Source organism: Mesocricetus auratus, unplaced genomic scaffold (assembly GCF_017639785.1).
Source record: "Mesocricetus auratus isolate SY011 unplaced genomic scaffold, BCM_Maur_2.0 Super-Scaffold_100018, whole genome shotgun sequence".
Taxonomy (NCBI): domain Eukaryota; kingdom Metazoa; phylum Chordata; class Mammalia; order Rodentia; family Cricetidae; genus Mesocricetus; species Mesocricetus auratus.
The window spans coordinates 22,924,621-22,945,600 of NW_024429199.1; the positions used below are offsets into that span (position 1 = coordinate 22,924,621).

At 37.4% G+C, this 20,980-nt stretch overlaps 1 protein-coding gene and 1 pseudogene across 1 annotated transcript in view; one reads left to right on the forward strand and one right to left on the reverse strand.

Moving 5' to 3' along the window:
* The window catches only part of Moxd1 (monooxygenase DBH like 1), a 73,442-nt gene that overhangs the window by 35,760 nt on the left and 16,702 nt on the right, over positions 1-20,980 (reverse strand). Inside the window, exons 2-4 of the mRNA XM_005065806.4 lie at positions 15,393-15,539; positions 10,440-10,607; positions 10,200-10,283 (exon numbers count right to left, since the gene is read on the reverse strand). Of these exons, the coding sequence (XP_005065863.1) occupies positions 10,200-10,283; positions 10,440-10,607; positions 15,393-15,539 (399 nt within the window). The remainder of the gene's footprint in view (positions 1-10,199; positions 10,284-10,439; positions 10,608-15,392; positions 15,540-20,980) is intronic.
* LOC101844041 lies at positions 18,885-19,917 on the forward strand (annotated as a pseudogene).

The window sequence follows — 20,980 nt, forward strand, 5'->3', positions numbered from 1 at the left end:
ATCATTTTAGGCTTGTATGTCTACAAAATGAAAAGCTGAATTATACAAACATCTCCACAGAAGCCAACATATATCGTATACATTTAAAATATTAAGACAGGGTGAACAACATGACATGGGGACAGACATTATTCCAATAAACTCAAGCTGTGGTACCCAAAGATCCCTTCATTTCCACGAGAACAGAGGGGCCATTACCCGAATCTTAGCAACAGTCACAGCTTCACTTCTGATAGTTATACGCATGTGCATGCAATTAAGAGGTAGCCTTTATATCTGTTATGGAAAGTATGATGCATTTGCCAAAGTTTTAACACTAAATGAAGTTGGGAAACCCACATAATGATATCATTCAAGACAGAAATCTGTAACTCCATTTAGGTATGAAAGGCTACAGTATTCAGTCCCTTTCAATATTTCACACTAGGAGTCTTCAATGATTTTTTATGTGGTTTCCCTGACAAGAAGTCACTGTGCATTTAAATTTGACATATTTACACTAAGGACCTGAAGCTGAGCCAGCAGCTGCTTGCTGCTTGGCCCTGATACAAGCAGATGCTGGTTATAGCATCAACACTTCTCTGCCACAAGGGGAACCAAATGGAGCTTCCTCCATATTTATGTGTCATGTTTCAGAGAGCTACAGACAAAGCAAAGACCTTAGTTTTCAGGCAATAGATGCTGTTTTCTACAGATACAAAAGTCCCACGTAGGGCTAAAGCACCTACAGTGCTGTTCATGGTTAGTTTTACAATAGGCAATCTTCCTCAATGGAGAGGATGGTAAGAAAGAGGATAATCAGCCACAGACAAGTTACTTAACCTGTTGGACTTCAGTTTTCCACCTGTAAAATGAAGATGGTGATGTTGTCTCCTTAGTGGGCTTTGATGTGAGGATAGGCAGGGCTGTCAGTGAGCCTTGGATCTTTATGGTTTTATGTTAGTACCAATTCTGTCCCAGAGAGCCTGCTTCTAGCCATCCTCAGTACACCACCACTTCTTAACATTTGAAATCTGTCTCCTTGGTATCATCTCTAGTTTAGTGTTTCCATAGGAAACTGTGCCCAAACTCTACTGGTCTCTCTCTCCTTTGCTTCTTTTACCTTGGAGTTGGGCACAAAGGTCCCCTGGTTAGTTGTAGGCATGGGCTCTCTTAACTTCTGCATATGCACATTTCTCCTTATGGGTGGCTATTATGTTACATTACTTTTATGTGATAAAAGGCACGGCACCGGATGCTGTCTATAAGTAGACACTCCACAGGCACTCACTTCACTCACTTATCCTTTACAGTTTAAATGTGTTAGATGAAAGAATGGCTCTGCGTAGCTAAGATATGTAGTAGGTATACTGAGCACGTATCTAGACTGTACTGTTAATTAATGCTCCATGGATTTCCAGGACTCCTTAAGGCTGAGAAGCTATAGGTGACAAGAACAAACGAAAAGTTATTGCCAGGTGGTGGTGGTGGCAGTGGCACACACCTTTAATCCCAGTACTTGAGAGGCAGGGACAGGAGGGTCCCTGAGTTCTGAGCTCAAGGCTACTCTGATCTACAGAGCAGTTCCAGGACGGCCAGGGCTACATAGAGAAACCCTGTCTCCAAAAACAAAACAAAACATAACAAAAGTTATCTACATGGTCATGCTTTTACTTAATATTTAAAATACAGATAGAGTGACTCAGTGAGAATTTGGTTTCAGTGATAAAACACTAAATCTCTAAGATTTGATGAGATTTTGGACGACAAAATGATTTAAAGAAATTCACATTTTAAAAGTGTATAAGGTGGCCTCCAGTGTTGTTTCTAGAATACCATTACATTATAAACATCAATATCTTGACATAACATCAGTGCGCCAGTTTCACTAGAACATAAGTCTTATTTTGTTTCATGAAGAAAGCATCCTCTAGCCTGAAGTGGCTTGGGTTTTATAATAGAAAGCAGCTGTGGCTCCAGGAAGCGGCTGAGTTTTCAACTTCTCTATTTCTGCAAATAAATACACAGTGCACCAAGGAATAAATTATGCCAGTACCATAAACTGTTGAATTATAAGGATTTGTTTTTAATATTGCTATGTGTATATCTGTGCCTGCCTGAGTTCATACATCCTGTCTCCCATGTGTGCACCACGCCACAGAGGCCAGACAAAAGCACTGGATCACCTTAGCTGGGTTTAGATAGCATTCTGAGCCACCATGTGGATACTGGAAACGAAACCTGGGCCCCCTCTAAGAGCAGCAAGTTCGCTTAAACACTAAGCCATTTCTCCAGCCACCTGGGTTCTGCTTTACTGGCAGACTACTGCATTCTGATAGTAGATGCTCAATGTGTGTTCAACTTTCCAAAATACATTGAGAAAATAATTTGTTACTAAAAAACATAGTATTAATGTTACTATGAAACACACTTTACCATGTGCTATAAAATATTAATATAACAAGTGTCATCTGGGAATTTTAAATAAGTACAAGCCAGTGTTTCTCACACAAGAGGTTGGCATCAGAGTTAGACGAAGAATTTTGTCAAACAATATCAACAAGCACCCCTTCACACAGGAGTTGGCACCACCCATAAAGATGTAGCTCAAATGACTTTTAAGTTGTCCCCTAAGGATATGAACCAGGCAGAACAATAGTGATTCAACAGAGAAAGTTGCATCCATAATGCTTTTAAATTTGGTGTACTCCCCTGGTCTAAAATAGTTCTATTATTAAGCTTTTATTTTGAATATTTTGATGAGCAAGTAGCTTAATAGTGTGTATGAATTCAGCTTTGAAAACTAAAGTACAAAGTTATGAAATATATTCAATTCAGGAGTTATACAAGCATTTATAATGCCAAATGGAAATGTCAGTATTTTCATCTCATGGGTCACTTTACAAAGACCATTGTTAGGATGAGAATAAAATGGCCCATTACCATTATTGTCCTTTATGAGGGAGATTTTTAACTCAGCCAAAAAGCTGCTGGCTGGTTTCTAAGGATCCTTATGCTATAGAGTATGCTCAACTAGATTAGAGTTCATTGTCTTCTTATCATTTAAATTATTTCTAATTCTTTCCTCACTAGCATCATCTCAGATTCAACATTCTGCCCCTTTCTATAGCCATATGCATAATCTTTAGCTTAAACATCTTAACTCTAACCTTAAATTACTTCTTAAACCACTCACCAGTCATTGGTGGTTTGTTTGGTTTTGTTTTCTGTTTAGGGTTTTTTTGTTTGTTTGTTTCTTCTAATGTAGAGCATTTAAACTCCAAGCTTCTGGTACTCAGATTCCTCACAATGTCTGTCAGTTCCCATGATCCTTAACCCAAAGTGTCTTAAGGTTCTGGTGGAATTGCCTTATGTAGCCTAAGAAATAATGCTCATGTTCTATGGGACTCAAAGCAACCTTACCCCTAATGTTCGGTATACTTGAAAGTTTGTTAAAATGGCACAACTCATGTCAACTCTTCTTACTCCAACCAAAGGAAAGAAACATTAGGAACCTTTGGGAGATGGTGAAAATGCTTTTTACCTTGGCTTTGAAAATAAGAGCAGCGGGATTTACATGTGTTCAAATAGAGCACAGTAAACAGGTACAGTTCTTTATATACCATATGTCTTAGTAAAGCTGTCAAAAGCAAAAACTAACATAGCCTGAGCTCAGAGAAGTCTACTGAAAAATCTCAGGCTGACTGTGTGCTATCAGGCACTTCCCACATGAATTTTTGTTGTTGTTATTGTAACATAAGCATCTTGGTAGGGGTGTGTCAAAAGGCCTGAGCTGGTAAGACTATACGGAGAAAGGTCTGTTAAGTTTTCACTAAGGATCTATGTTCAAATCTTGACTCTGCTTCATATGCATTGCATGGTGTTGAATAAGTCACTTTGACCTTGCCTGACACCAGAAAGATTGGAAAGTCAGTTTATCTTATAAGAAAATATGAAATCTTGATGAGATTGTATATCTAAGTAGCAAGATATAGTATAAGCAAAAGTTTTATCTACATATTTCCCTGTGTCAAGGTAAAGTCATTCATATCTCAATGTCACCCACATCTACCAATCTGACTGTACCACCCACACCTAGAGTTCAATATAAACATCTTTGTGTTATGTCAATGAAAGTGATGATAGAATCTCTTGTCAATTGTACAGTCATTAACTCCCATTACACGTGGTAATGCTTTATCATGTTCTCATCCAACCTTTTGTATCACCTGAAAGTGATATACTGGTTGTGGGTAAGATTGAGTGGTAGAAGGAAAGCTAAGGAAAATAAATATACAATGTCTGTTGAAAATGTCATTATTTCAAGTCACCAGATGCAAGACTAATGGGAGTGCTAAGATTATCCAAGAAAGTCCCAGAGGAGACTCACCAGCTGGTCTTTGTCCTGCCTTAGACAAGAGTTGGGAAAAGTAGCTTACATTTCATTTGGCTGAAAGTAATGGGCACAAGCAATGAAATCCAACTCCTGCGGAATCTTTCTTTCAAAATAAAATAGTGACTTACTGCCTACCATGGCCTCTGTGCAGCCTATGAGAAAACACTAGAAGTAAATTTTAGTCATCCATCATTATAATCCCCTTCAAGGGAAGAAAACAAGCAATTACGAGCTGGTTATGCAACAGGTGTTTTCACTTGTCTTCGTTTAATCTTCACTGAGAATTACTTTTCCTGCTTCAGGACTGAAGAGGCGAGCTCTGATAGTTTACTTTGCCCAAGGGCAGTTAGCTAATGAAGAGCAGAGTCTGGGATACACCACAGTGTTCTGCTCCAGCCCATTTCAGGGAAGTCTTGCCTCCCTCTTCTTCTAGGATTCAAGAGGCTTGAAAACCACGGTAAATGGGTAACATGGCTTAGTCCTTATTAAGCCAATATAGGCTAAACATGTAAACACTCATTGGATAATGACAACTAACAATTGAGACAAGTTCTTTTATTACCCCTGTTTACAAATAGTAGCCTATGACTTAAAGAAGTGAAGTAACTCACCTGGGTTCAACAGCTACTGACTGAGCCAAGATTTGAATTGTATACTATACTTGAGACACTGCACAATAGAGACCGTGAATATGTGCGATTTCATTGTTTCATTTAATGTAAGATCTTTATATGTTCATAAGAAATTGTTATAGAAATGTAATAGTTATTGAATAATAATAGCAACTAGCTCAGTAAATTGTGGGCATAAAGATTAAAAGGTGAGCAGTTAGTAGCCCAAACAGAATGAAGTCTCCTGGTCTCTTTTTTAAAAATCGACTCTTTCTGCCAACATACTGAAGTACCACAACTGTGTTTAGACTTCCCAGATTCTTCTGATGACATGCCCTGGAGAGGATTTAGGTACATCAAAATCTATGTTAAAGGAGCCACTGTGGGGGCCTTTTAACTTCAGGGGGCGGCATTTTCCCTCTGGACCACTGTAGGGATGTGAAAAGTCAGAGTATGGGAAATTCAGACCACAGGACATCTGGTCTCCAACACAGACTTCAGCTTTTGTTTTCAGCAAGTCATAGATATTTAGAACCAGAAAGAGCCGATTGAGATCATCTGGTCAAATCTCTTTATCTGACTGGGAAGGAATTTGAGGAGCAGCCAAGGTTAAGTGTTTTCTCTGGGGTCGGAGAGCTAATTAGTAACAGAGCAATAAATCACATTCACAAACAGACATGCTTTAAGAGTGAACTCAATAACTTGTACTCTATGTGACTACAGAGAACACCCAGGTAGCCAGACAAACTCCTGATGTATCTGTGACAACCCCCGACATATCTGAGGCATAGATGTATCTATAACATAGACAGAGATCTGTGACAATAGCAGATACAGAGCAAAGACTTCAAAACTGAGCACCATGTATCAGCAATCTTTAAAATGTGTTACTTTGAGTCACATCATTATCAGGAGGGCTGGTGTTCCTACTAACATCTTTCTATCCAAAGGTTTTAGGTTTAGTCATAGCAAATACCCTAGTCTTTTCATATATATATATATATATATATATATGGAGGGAGGGAGGGAGGGAGAGAGAGAGAAAGTTTATATAAAATCAGATTACTTAAATATTAGGGATATAATTATTTGACACCAATAATCTTTGTGACACAACTTGCCAGAATGTGAATATTTGGACTAGTTAAGGTTGCGAAGCTTTTAAAAGGAATGAAAGTGCTTTCACATGAGGCTCATTGTGAAAGTTCATTTGTCTCAACTTGTTAAACAGAGTCATTGAAAGATCCAAAGATTTGCCTCCAGGGAATACGGTAAGAGCCAGGGATGAAAGGGAAACAGTGGTGAGCAAAAACCAACCTACATGATCCGAGTACATCTGGGGAAAGCACAAACAACCATTGAGTCAGAAGTCAACAGCAAACATCTAGCTTCCCACATGAGAAAATGAAACAGGAGGTGGATGCATGAAAAATGGTTAAAGCATGGAGAAACAACCTGATAACAAGATCAAATCCATTTCCATGAGGAAGAGAGCCAACATCAATTAAGACATAATTTTGGGGGAAAACGAGAAACAAGATACACTCTGAGAGAAAAGCTAATTCTGATACTTACAAAATCAAGTAGTTTTATGCCAGTCATGCTCACTTCCCATGATTACTAACATTTACTCCAAAAGTTTACCTAGTCCCACATTTGGCAATTTTTGACACATTTTAATGATGGAGTTCTCCATTCCGCAATGTCCTTTTATTTTAAGAAAGGAGTGAACACACTAGGGAAACTGGTCAAATATACATCTATATACTTAAGATAGGCTATGAAGACAAATGTTTATGTTATATGCCTAGGCCAGGGGATCTACTTTCTAGTAACTATTTTATGATTCTTCACATCATGTTTCAAGGACCCTTCATGCCTATTTAATGGCAGTTATTCTCAGGTTTTCCAAAATGCATTCTCCATAATCCATCATTGAGATTTAGCAGTGATGTTGTCTGAAAAGCCCAGAAGTATGTCTAATCGAATGGAAGGAAATATGCTTTGTTCATGAACACATATAAAGCATAGCATTTCCCTTCCAGTGTTCAGTCACGATGACAGTGTCTCATCTTACATCAACATTTTCAAAATTGCATTCTCTAAAGCACATATTCTTCAAGATGATCTCCCTGAAGTAACGGAAAATCTAGGGGCTCATTGTTGTGTGGTGTATGTGTTCATGTAGAGGCCGCAAGTCAACACTGGATGTCTTCAATGGATCTCTCACTGAACCCGAAGTTCAAATTCAGCGAGGCTGTCTGTCTAGTCAGCAAGTCCCATGGATCCTCCTATCTTAGTCTCTCCAGAACTGACACTACAGGCATTTCACATGAGTCCTGGAGATCAATTCCAGTTCTTCATGCCCTATTCAGTAAATACTTTACTGAGTTATCTCCCCAGCTCAATAATGTAAGTTTTATTTTAAATCCCTAAATATCTAGAAAAGATGATGGAAAATCCCTCAGCAACTCAGATACCTAGCAAGATGATCAACAAGCTAGCCACTCAATGTTCCAGATGATGTATCATTTGATAGACTAGGTGTCAGTTTGGTTATGGTTCTGAATAACCAAACCCCTTTTGATTCACTCATTAAATAGCATGAATGTAAGAGATGAGCAAATGGTTAGGTTGTGGCATCTAGACGGCACATGGGTTTGAACTGTTGGTTCTGCATTAACATTGTGCTCTCTGGTAAATGACTCTGAATAACGCTGTAGCCGCAGTTTTCTCTGCTGTAAACAGTCTCAGTCCTAAATTTCTCCCTACCAAGCTCAGAGCATTTAAGCTGAGGTAGGAGCACTCTCACATTCTCTAGAGTAATGTAAATATGTTGTCCTGACTTCCTTCAGTGTTGAACAGATTTGGAAACATATGCAAATCTTTTCCTTTCCAATTGGCTTTTGGTCATGGTCCTTCATTACAGAAATAGTAACCCTTACCCAGACATATTTATTTGTTTATTTATGGTGTGTTAGGAGGTATGCGCAGGCACCACAGAGGTATACATCCCATATAGAGCTCAAAGAACAACTTGTGTGAGTTGGTTCTCTCCTTTCACTCTGTGTTAGACGCTATCAGGCTTCTCAGACAGTGCCCTTACCTGCAGAGCCATATCCCCAGCATGGCTGAGCCCTTTTAACATATGTCATTGTTTGGTCAAGGCACTAGGGAAAATGAGAAACACCTCACTCTTCAAACAAAATTTTCAAACAACTCATGAGTTTTTGTTTCAGTGGGAAGATTACATGTTACCTTTAATGTATTAGAGATCATCTCATCTAGGGCAAAGAAACTGGAAATAAGATGATATCAAGGAAAGTTTTAGACATATATGAATTTTACTTCAGAAACTTACTAGAATTTTATTGTAAAAATAATTAAAAAGTGAAACATCTTTTGAAAAATTGGCTCTAAACAACTTGTACAGCACAAAAATTTGACCCTGTTTCCAGAAGGGCTTGATTCTTTGGGTGTTGTCTTAGTTGAAGGGTTGTGTTTCATATATAATTGTATAGTCTTTCATGCCATTGATTCTCCCTGCTACAAAACATGTATTAAAGACATTGATGGGTTCCATAATACCTATTCCAAGGCCCCTTTATCTGTGTGTTATTGTGATGTGTTTGTGACTAAAAAAGTATCTAAGAATTCTCAGTGAGGTGTCAAGCAATACTGACACTCCACAGATAGACACAATTATCTTTATTTCATTCAACTCTATCTTTAGCATTAGTAATAGTAAGAATGAAGCATTTGAATGGAAGCAGTTAAGGGTTTAACCACCTATCAAGGTTTAAAATGAATAAAGGTCCTATTTTGTGAAACATTTATTTTCATTTTGGGAGCTAGTTTTACATCTGTTTCTTAAGACAGAAGCTTGTAGGTTTACTGTAATTGACACAAAATGTTTGTGAATATTCTATTTTATGAGAAAGATTTCACTGACATGAGTGAAGAACTTTGGCCCTGCATTAAGTGCATATTTGAATCCATCTTCCACATACACATGCATGAAGTCAAAAATAGTTTCTCATAGAGGCAAGCAAAGCATTCACTGTGTATAGTTGCTAAGACAACTGTTGGCAAAATATATCATGTAAATAAATATTTAGGACCATCTATTAGCTCGCACATTCCCTGTACCCTACACAGCTGTGAAGCATCCTGAAAGCAAAGGCAGATGTAGGCCACTGAATGAAATCATTAGAAATGCATTAGAAATAAATATATATACATATATATATATGTCACTCTAGAGGATGTGAGTATGTTCCTACCTTAGCTTAAAATGCTCTGAGCTTGGTAGGGAGACTCTTATGATTGAGACTGTTTACAGCAGAGAAAACTGCAGCTACAGCATTATCCAGAGTCATTTACCTGAGAGCACAAAGTTAATGAAAGGAAGAACCAACAGTTGAAATCCCTGTGTTGTCTAGATGCCACAGTCCAACCATTTGCTCATCTCTTGTATCCATACTATTTCATTATGTAGTCTGGGTGACAACAGAAAGGTAGCAACATCAGGCTTTATAAGAGAGCACGGTATTCATTTGGCAATATTTAACTCTATCTTATTCTAAAATAGTCCTGTGATGTTTTGGAGAACATATGGCTTAATTTCAATCTCTTTGGAACTGTCAATAATTGTCAGAGTCAGAGGTCTGTTCATTCATTAATTAGATGTAAAAGTTTGGGAGACTCAATCCCAGGGAATGGAAAGAGAGAACTGCATGTCAAGGGCAATTTGAGCTTATCTTCTTTTGAGCTTCCCCAATTTTTTGTTTTCATCAATTCAGTAGAAATTCACTAATTATCTTTTTCTAATCTTCAAGAAAACACAACAATCTTTATGACATCTAGTATTCTCAGTGAAGCAGATATTCTCAAACAATGTAAATGAGAAATGTCACTTTCTACTGCTTAGAACTTATCAATTTGTAAACATACTATTTAAAATAGCAATTGCTACTACAGCAATATTGCCTACTTACCTTAGATGTGTAAAATTGAAATACTAACTGAAATACTAACCATAATCTAAGCTTTCAATATCTGAAAACAGTGTGTGGATTAGATAAAACAGTTTCTTCTTTCTCAAGAACTTCGATATACTTGGAAATCATTTCTATTTTTTTACTATTTTTATTTTAAGAAAAAATTATTTTCATTCATATCAATGAAATTTGGCCCACAAGAAAGTCACATACCTTTATTACATGATGCTTTTCCTGGAATGCCGGAATCTTAAACATTTGGCACCAGTATGTTGTGCCTTTGTTTGGAATGGGAACCTGTCTTAAGAAGAAGGGGAAGAAAATAAAAAGTCACATTCAGTTGACATGGCATTAAATTTAACAACATAAGTAAACAGTCCCTTCTATACTTCCACTTAACGTATCTTTTTGTTTAAAAATAGAAATGGGAAAAATAAAGAAAGAAAAACTTACGTCTTGATTTACCAGATCAAAGTATGGTGAAGCTGCAGACAACACATTGACTTTCTCAGGGTTCAGTAATTTCAGACTCCTTGTGCCTCGATTTGAGTCATGGTACTTGGGACCAGATTCTCCAGGATCTTCATGGTGGTAGGCCCAGATAACTCTCACTGTACTGTCCTGGTAATCAGACATAGGTACGTTATGTCTCATAATGTCACTTTCTTTATCATTGAGTTGTGTTTAAAGAACTCTACTTAAAGCAGCATGTAATTATGAAGAAATGAGAATAATGATATTAAGAGTATCCAAAGAGTTTATTCTAACCCCCCAACAACCCCAAAATGATCAAATACTAGCCAAACTAATCAAAATAAAGAGCAAGAATATTCAAATTATTAAATTGGAGATTAAGAATGGAAATGTCATCAAAATATAATCCAAAGACTCTTTAGAGAACCTCTTGTAAACTGATATTAAAAAATGGAAAATTTAGAAGAAAAGGTAAATTCCTAGACATACATGGGTTGTGTAGAAATTTCCTCTAGAATAAAATCATATGCCTTTAAGGGATACTCACTAAACTATAAGATGTTCTAAAGTGAGGTGAAACATTCTATTCTGGAAGTAACCTCCTTAAACCCAGAAAGTAAACAACTCAACAGCTTCAGAAAGTACCTGAAACTGACCAGGTACTCTAGGCTCCTCCTTCCCCAAGTGTATGTAAACATTAAGGACTTCTGAGTGACACACTCAGACAAATGGAGACTCTAAGAATACTTTCTGACCATCTGAGCTATTGAAGGGACTCAGGCAAGCTGAACTGTCTAGAAGAGGCACAGTACCCATCCCACCTACCCACTTAACTGAAAGAAGCAGAGACCAACCAAGCTACTTAGAATAAAGAGTCCAACCTGTTCAACTGCCTGCAAGTTACACAGTGCCCCAGGTTTCCAGCTTTCATGAGCTGTGACCCAGGCTGAGGTGACCTCTGAGTAATCAGCTGCCTGAGTAACCTCTCATCCATCCTCCTGTTAATATTGCCAGTAAAACTCATTGGTTCACCAAGTGTGACATTGCTACTATCTTTAATTTATTGATGATTTCTAATCAGGGTGAGTAGATGTTTGTTCATGTCTATCCATAAATAGTGTCAAACAACAATGTGACCTACCCAAGTTAAATTAAGAGGATATAAATAACTTAAACAGATACATAACAACCAACAAGACTGAAGTAATAATACAAAGTCTCACAACAAAGAAAAGTTTATGACTAAATGAATTCATTGCCAGATTATACCAAACCAATTTCCATATAAATACGCAGGCAAAAGTTCTCATTAAAATCTTAGCAAATCAAACTCAAGAACACATTAAAAAGATCTTACTACACAACTAAGTTTATCTCAGGATTATGAGGTTGGTTCAATATACTCAATTCAGTAAATGTAATACAGCACATAGACTTAAGAAAATAAATAATCTAATGATGTCAACAAATTCAAAATAGGCCTTCTATAAAGTTCCATATGCGTTTGTGAGAAAAGTCCTGAAGATACCAGGGATAGAAGTAATGTATCACAACAAAATAAAGAACTTATATAACAAAACTGTAACTAGCATAGCACATAGTAGAAAATGGAGAGCATGTTCTCTAAAGTCTAGAGTGAGATAAATGTGCCTCTCAACTTTTATTCACTGTAGTGATTGAATTCTTAGAGTAATAAGATGAGGAAATAAAATAATATAAACAAGACTGAAAAAAGTCAATTTATTGCTATTTGCTGGTGACATGATCCTTTTTCTTAATGATTCCCTAAAGATTCCACCAGGAAATTATTATACCTGATAAATGCATAGAGTAATATAGTAGGCTACATAATTCATTTACAAAAATCAATAGCTTTTCTGTAGATCAACAATAAACTTGTTCAGTAGGATATTAGAGAAAATATCATTTTCAATGGCTTCAAACCATGAATAAAACTAAACAAAGAGGTAAAATATCTCTATGATCAAAACTTTAAGACACTGAAGAAAGAAATGAAAAAGTCACTAGAAGACGGGAATATCTTCCATACTCATGGATTGGCAGACTTACTATGAAGCAGACATGTAGGTCAAAAGAGTAGAGTAGAAGACCTAGAAATAAATCCAGGATGCTACTGATAGCTACTTTCCAACAATGTCCTCAAAGCACGACTTGCAGAAGAGACAATGTCTTCAACAAACAGTTCTGAGGAAACTGGATTTTCCCATGAAGAAAAATAAAACTAATATTTTACCCTGAACAAAACTTGATCCAAAATGGATCAAATAAAGACTTTAATGTAAGACCTGAAACTTGAAACTGCTGAGGGAAAACACAAGTAAAATACTTCAAGATATAGGCATAGGTGAGGATTGTTTTTAAATAGAATTGGAAATAATCCCTAGAATTGAGAAATGGGATGACAGATCGTATCTTCACACCAAAAGAGACATACACCAGGGTAAAGAGAAAGTCTGACTACACCAGGGAGAAAGTCTTTCCCAAGAACTCATTAGAATATTATCTATGGTACATAGTAACTACAAAAATTAATTACCAAAACTCCAAATCAGCCAGTCAACAAATGGTCTATTGAACAGAATGGTCTATTCTCAAGCTAAAAACAAATGAACAATAAATACAAACAGGGGGTTTAAATCCTTTGCTATCAAAGAATTTCAAAATAAGCTTTGAGATCTTTAAGGATTCCTTGGCACCACTTTGGCTAACCAATCAACTAAATGTGATCTAGCCCTGGCAATGGAGTCTTCTCTTGGTAACATAAGATGCCAGATGGAGCTTTTTCTCCCCCACTGCTTGCTGACTCCATGTTCATTTCTTTCATATGTGTATTCATCTTCACAGGCTTCTACAGTAGTAAGTCTCCATATTGTCCTCCAAAATGGCTGTTAATGTTAATTGTTTTTCCTCACATCCCTTCATTACCCCCTTCTTCCCTTCCCTTTAGTCTTGAGATTCCATTTTTCCAAATCAGAGTAGCTATCACCAAAAAAACAAATGATAACAAATTCAGGTTATTGTGTGGGAAAATTTAACCCTTTATTCACTGCTGCTGGGAGTAGAAACATGGGCAGACACTATGGAGGTCAATGTGAAGTTTCCTCAAAAAGTAAAAACTAGAACCATATATTCCAGCTATTCCACTCCTGGACATATCCCAAAGGACTCATTGGCCTGCTACACAGATACTTGCTTGTCTATTAATTTTCATTTCTAGTCTAGTATTCCATAGTTAGAAAATGGAATCAGATTAGATGTCCATCAATTGATAAATGGAGAATGAAAATACAGTGCATATTTATAATGGAACAGTGCATAGCTATTTGTAAAAGGAAAATTTAATATTCTAAGGGAAATTGATACAATTGAAAATCACCATGTTAAATAAAGTGAGCCTGACTCAGAAAGTATCTGTATGTTTTCTTTTGGACATGAACCTAGAGTGTAAATTGTATGTACGTGTGCATTTGTGTGTGTGTGTGTGTGTGTGTGTGTGTGTGTGTGTGTGTGTGTGTGTGTAGGTCATGAACTGGAATGGAGATCATGAGTAAGCTCAGAGAGGTCTTCAGGAGGAGGGAAAGACAGATAAGGAAGCAGAAAAAACTATCATGAGAAAGGAAGAAACTAGCAGGAAAGAACTGGAGACACAGAGGAGGGCAGTGGGGGAAAAGGGAACAAATATAGCAAAGTATAGTGGCATATTTGTACCAAAATGCTATAATGAAATGCACGACTTTCTATGCTAACTTAAAAATAATTTTAAAATAAAAAGTACTTTTAAAAATTACCCAAGACTGTTTTTTTCCATAACAGATTTTCCTCTAGGCACTAACTCAATTACGGATTTACAGAAGGTACAAACACAGAAGGCAGCTCTATGTCTGGGCTTGTTTATTTTACAACTCAAATCTGAACTCAGTATGGAATACTGGGAGTTTCCAAGGGGAAGCCAGTGAAACTGGCTTTGAGTGAGCCACAGAGGGAGACTGCCTGAGGGGTTGTGGCATGGGAAAAGTTTGCAGGAGTAGAGAAAAATGACTGAATCCTTCCACAGATAAGGGTGTTTTGCCAGCTCCTTCGAATAAGAACTCTGAGAATAAATAATTTGGAAAAGCTACTTGTGTTAAATGTTCTCTTTGCTCTATTCTTTGTTGGTCCAATGACTACAGTAGCATTCCAACCGAATAATAATTTACTGTGTGCTACATGAAAAGTAATGCTCATCTGTTTACATGCGTTCTTCCTCCTTCACTCCTTAGGCTGATGGGTAATCAGAGTGACTTCAGATTCTTTTACATTCTCTTTTTTGAAGCTTTAGTGGATTGAATAAAAAAGAAAGTTTTATTGGTCTACACTAAAATGAGATGGCAATGGCAGCCCATGGAAAGTGCCACAGGAGTATATTTCCTCTAAATATTTAATTTGCATATTCATGAAGATAATTTGTGTGAAATCTGAAAATAAGAAGCCTCATATAACGTGCCAATAGGTGATTATAATCAACTGACTATTCATCTGGATTTCGGGAATTTACAAAGCCAATCGGTTACAAATCAGATGAGTTACACCCTCATATTCAGCATCATGATTTTCTGTTGTGTAATTCCTTTCTTCAAACCTTTATTATCTATTTTCCCTATTTATAGGGAAAAAGCTAAGATTTACTTTTATTTTTTTAATCGACTGACCTAAAAGAGAGCTTCAAAATGTTAAGTTTGCATAAAAATGCCTTCTGTGAAATTTGTGGTTTTAAAATTGTGAGAGTTTGAAAAGAAAAGTTCAAAAAATTTCCAAGGATTTTGTTACTTTGCCAATACTGATTGTTTCCAGTGTCTCCTCTTTTTATTCTGTCCATAGCCTCATACCTGTAAATACATGTCACCCATGAGAGTGTTCACTCACACTTCTTACCGTGATTATCTTGTCATTGGCATCACATGTGTGCAATTCTCTTGTAAACTCAATCACCGTGTGTGTGCTGTTTTCCATGGCATATTCTAGGTGGTAATCTTGCTGTGAGTCTTTTTCCAATTCTTTATTTGCATTTGTGAAATAGTCCTTTGGGGGGGGGAGAAAGGAAAAACAAAGATCAGGACATTCTAAATACAGAATGAAAGTAATTTAGGAGGATATATGGGACATTTCAAAGTCCATTCTTTATTCATAGTAAAACCCTGGAACTTCCCAATGGACTGGATTGTTATAAATTGAGAGCTGGTTATCTAGGAAACTGGTATGCATTTAAGCAACTGGTCTTTCCGGGGGAAGCAGTAAAGATCCACCCTATTCACTGAGTATCCAAAATGATAACTATTGGAGGCCACTGCATGGATTTCTTCTGGCGTATAAAGGGGGAGACCAGTTCTAAGCAACAACTTGTTCCCCAGAATAGACAGCAGGAAAGCCAGAACCAGCCCCAAGAACAGCACTTTTCACTTTTCTATGGCTTACAGCATCCCTTCATTCAGGAAGCCAGAACACCTATAGGAGTCACAGGTAATTCCAATGCAAACTTTAACAGCACGTACTTATTACAATGAAATGCTATGAGAAAGTATTCAAAGAAATGATACTGCTAAATTATAAGCTATTGACCAACTGAAAAACATTCTGGTTTCATGGATCATTTCTGGGAGGTAGACAAGAACAGTGTGGACAGCATGGGCTTGAAACCAGGTGACTGGAATCTGATCCCCAGCTGTCCCAGTCCATGGCTTTGTAGGATATTAGAGGCCACATTCTGAGCTCTTCTCTTTGAACACTAGCAAAATGGAGGTAGCATATATTTCTGTTGTAGATTTTTAAATAGTATATAACTTACTATACTGAAAAGGATCAAAATAAAGGTTTTCATTTTGTCACAAAATAGTTTTATATATCGTGTACTTGTTTTTCAATATATAATGTATTTTATTTTTGAGAAAAATCGTACTGTGTTAGAATATACATACCAGGATATATTTACAGTTACTGTAATCAACATTAAATTATATTTGAAGAATTTGTTGCTGTGCTGGACTCAAAAAACATAACACACAAGGAAAGTCTTTAAGTATGTATGTGGACAACACTTGAGTGACATTTGGCAATTTTATTCTTAGTATACTTTAACACAATTGCCAAATGTTTGACATACAAGGTCTATACATTTTTTTTGGTTTTACGAGACAGGGTTTCTCTGTATTGTTTTGGAGGCTGTCAGTCCACCTCGAACTCACAGAGATCTGCCTGCCTCTGCCTCCCGAGTACTGGGATTAAAGGTACGCACCACCACCTCCCGGCTGGTCCATACATTTTTAATACAAGAAACTCTCAGATTACTGACAGCACACAGTGTCTAACATGACTCTACCTGGTGATAACAATTGCAACCTATATGTAGATTATGCCCCAGGCGCTGCTGCAACAGACACGTGTACTCACTCATTCACTAGTATGTCAAACCTATGAGATGGAATTATTTTCCCATTTGCAAACAACACTGAAGTAATGGGTACAGGATAATCCAGTTGGAAATGGGAACAGCAATGTTCAAATGCTGTCAGCCAAGGCCCATCATCTGTATCCTTCTTCGCTGTGGTGACCACTGCTGGAAAGTGTTTTTTATTTTTTTCTTTTCCCTGCCTGTAGTAAAGTATTATGTACACATGTTAAACATGAGGGATGACCATTTACTCTGAGAACTAGGCTATAAATGTGATAGGAATTTACATGGCATATCCTATGATGATGCCTATGTGTCTACTGGCTTCTGTCACATAAATTTGAATCTTTCAGTGAGATCCCAATGCCAATGGAAAGAAGGAACTAGGATCAACCGTGCCTTTAGATTCAGCCCATGTGTCATTACATTAGTCGTACAGTTCATTTTATAAACAAAATGAATGCAGTACAAAACGTAATCAGTTCAAAGTATAGAACAATTATCTTGATTTTGCAAATGTTTCCCAAACCATAGTTGCATAAATATCCAACTTGCTTGCCAAGTTTCCATTCATCTTATTACTGCTCACCAAGACTAATTCCTACCAGCTACTTTTCTCTAACTTTTCAGAGAACTTAGCTATGAGAAATTAGGAGAAGCTTCACTTAGCTACAATTGTAGGTCCCTTCATTTTTCCGCTATAAATAAGTCAATAAGAACTATGTATGGATGTATGCATGATAGACTTTGTGGTACCATACACTAGGCAACCACTGTATTATGGAATTACATTCCCAGTCCTCTTTTTATATTTTTTAAAGCGCCAAGGCTGACTTTAAATTTATTCTGTAGCCCGGTATTGAATTTGAATTTGCAATCTCCCTGCCTCAGCTTCCAACACAGCTGAAATTGCAGCCATTAATGTTTAGAAGGCTGGAATGCACATGGTGGTTTTCAGCTGTGGGCCTAGATTTCAGGATGAAACAGGAGGAATCTTTGGGGACTTCTGGAACTAAATAACATTGTCTAAAAGAAGCTGATAATCTCAGCATCAGTGAAGTAAAATATGGTTAAATGCTATTAAAATTAAATTGGTATGTAAAATAACCTAGCCACCATAATGACTTTCCCATTTTTAGGCTTGTTTGAAGACTTCTGTTTATCTTAGCTATGCAAATGGTGTTATTGTTGATATATTTAGTCCAGACCATCAATGACTGAAGGTCTACCTGTCTTCATGTTTTTCAACCAAGGATATTTTTATAAGTTGTCAATATTTCTCCACCATCACCCTATGTGTCTTCTCTTATTTAGTGAGAATTTCAGCCATGATACTTGAGGGGTCTTTTCCTACTTTCTTCTATCCAGAAAATACTCTCCTAAATCATAGGATATACTAAATCTAAAAGAAACACATAGAGAAGGTAAGGTTTTTAAAAATGAGTGTAAATGAAATATAGGGGAAAGGTCACATCATATTGTGCAGACATTCAAAGTTTATGACACTATGTACTTCTTAGTAGAAAAATATGGAATAATTTATATGAAAAATATAAAGACAAAAGCCAATAAAAGTCATTCAGGAGGACACAGAATGTCAAAGTGGTTTCAAGTGAAAAGCCTTCCTATAAAGAAAATTCTAGGCCATAATGGTTTCTTCTAAAAATTTGTCAAATAATTTAAAAAGGAAAAGTTGGTATCAATCCCACCTAAATTTCCCTAGAAAATAAAAGAAGAGAAAACTTTCCAAGTCATGATTTTAAATCTCTAGTATTATGCTAATATCAATGTGAGTGGCATTATAAAGAATTGCAAATTATATAGGTATAGATTTTCTTAAAAATAAGACAGAAATAATTAGAAAATACATAGCAGCAATGTAAAGATAATATATCATTGATATACAGACTTGAGTCAACAATAGAAAAGCAGCCATCCAATCTTCCTATAAAAGGTCTAACCAAGAAAAAACATATTCCGAGAGTCCGGGAGTCAAAGCCAGTTGTCAACCCAGTCCTGTCCCGCGCTTGTCTGCCTTTTCTCTTTCTTTCAACATGACAGATGCAGCTGTGTCCTTCGCCAAGGACTTCTTGGCAGGTGGAGTGGCTGCGGCCATCTCCAAAACGGCGGTAGCGCCCATCGAGCGGGTCAAGCTGCTGCTGCAGGTGCAGCATGCCAGCAAGCAAATCACGGCAGATAAGCCACGAGGGCATTATAGACTGCGTAGTTCGTATCCCCAAGGAACAGGGAGTCCTGTCCTTCTGGCGTGGTAACCTGGCCAATGTCATCAGATACTTCCCCACCCAGACTCTCAACTTTGCCTTCAAAGATAAATACAAGCAGATCTTTTTGGGTGGTGTGGACAAGAGGACCCAGTTTTGGCGCTACTTTGCGGGGAACCTGGCATCAGATGGTGCCGCTGGGGCCACATCCTTGTGCTTTGTGTATCCTCTTGATTTTGCCCGTACCCGTCTAGCAGCTGATGTGGGCAAAGCTGGAGCTGAAAGGGAATTCAAAGGCCTTGGTGACTGCCTGGTTAAGATCTACAAATCTGATGGGATTAGGGGCCTGTACCAAGGCTTTAATGTGTCAGTACAGGGCATTATCATCTACCGAGCTGCCTACTTTGGTATCTATGACACTGCAAAGGGGATGCTTCCAGATCCCAAGAATACCCATATCTTCATCAGCTGGATGATTGCACAGTCTGTCACTGCAGTTGCTGGCCTGACTTCCTATCCCTTTGACACGGTTCGTCGTCGTATGATGATGCAGTCTGGACGCAAAGGAACTGACATCATGTATACAGGCACAATTGACTGCTGGAGGAAGATTGCTCGTGATGAAGAAAGCAAGGCTTTTTTCAAGGGTGCATGGTCCAACGTTCTCAGGGGCATGGGTGGTGCCTTTGTGCTTGTCTTGTACGATGAGATCAAGAAGTACACATAATTATGTCTTAGGTGTCTCCCCAAGACCAGGCATGTTGTATAATACACCATATCTTGAACATTCTGGACAGATTCTCTGGGCTTGTCTGTTATCAATGGCAACTATTTACCAGTTGAAAAGTGGGAAGCAATAATATTCATCTGACCAGTTTTCTCTTAAAGCCATTTCCATAATGACAATAATGATGGGACTCAATTATATTTTTTATTTCAGTCACTCCTGATAATAAAATTGAAGAAATAAAAATATCTAAGACAAAAAAAAGAAAAAACATATTCCAATAAATATCTTCACTAGAAATGATTGTTCACAGTCAAACTTGGCAATGACCATGCAGTAGAAGAGTAGTACTTACAACTTTCAACCATAGAAAGAAAGGAAACCAATGAAAGATCCACAGATACATTTATAGTTAATGATTCTGGACTAAGTCTTGAAAGCAAGTCAAAGAAATACACACACACACACACAGAGAGAGAGAGAGAGAGAGAGAGAGAGAGAGAGAGAGAGAGAGAGAGACCCAGAAGGATATTGATAGCTCCACTGTTAGAGGTCTAGTCTATCCCTGTAGTTCTCTGACCCTACTGTGTCTTCCCATCCCCTAACTAATGGCTTCATATTATCTCCTTTAGTCAGTATGATCAAAGCCAATTTCACTGGAAAATCTTGCTGTCATTTCAAATGCAATGAATCCAACCTTGCACTGCCACCCCCGGACCCCTTGTGTATGTTTTCCATTTGTTTATAATGATTGGACGCTTCTCCAGAAAATCAAATTCAAAGCACTCATCTTCTTTAACTTTTCCCCTATGACTCTTCTCTGGACAGGCACTTCTGCTCCGTCAAGTCAGACTTTGAAAAGATAACCCACCTTGTTCTATTTCATGCCAATAATGCATTTTAGACTCCATCGGTTACACAGTTCTATTAAGGTTTTCTTTGAAATGTCATTGCCTTTCTCTCAGTATGCCATTGCATTTTATTCAATGCATGTGCTACAATATACTAAAATCTACACTACAGGTTCCTTGTTCCCGAAACTTATCCTAACCTGGACTTCAACACTTGCTATGATTAACATTAATATGTGCTCTCCGTATGTTTCCTTTAAATATTTAACTTTTCC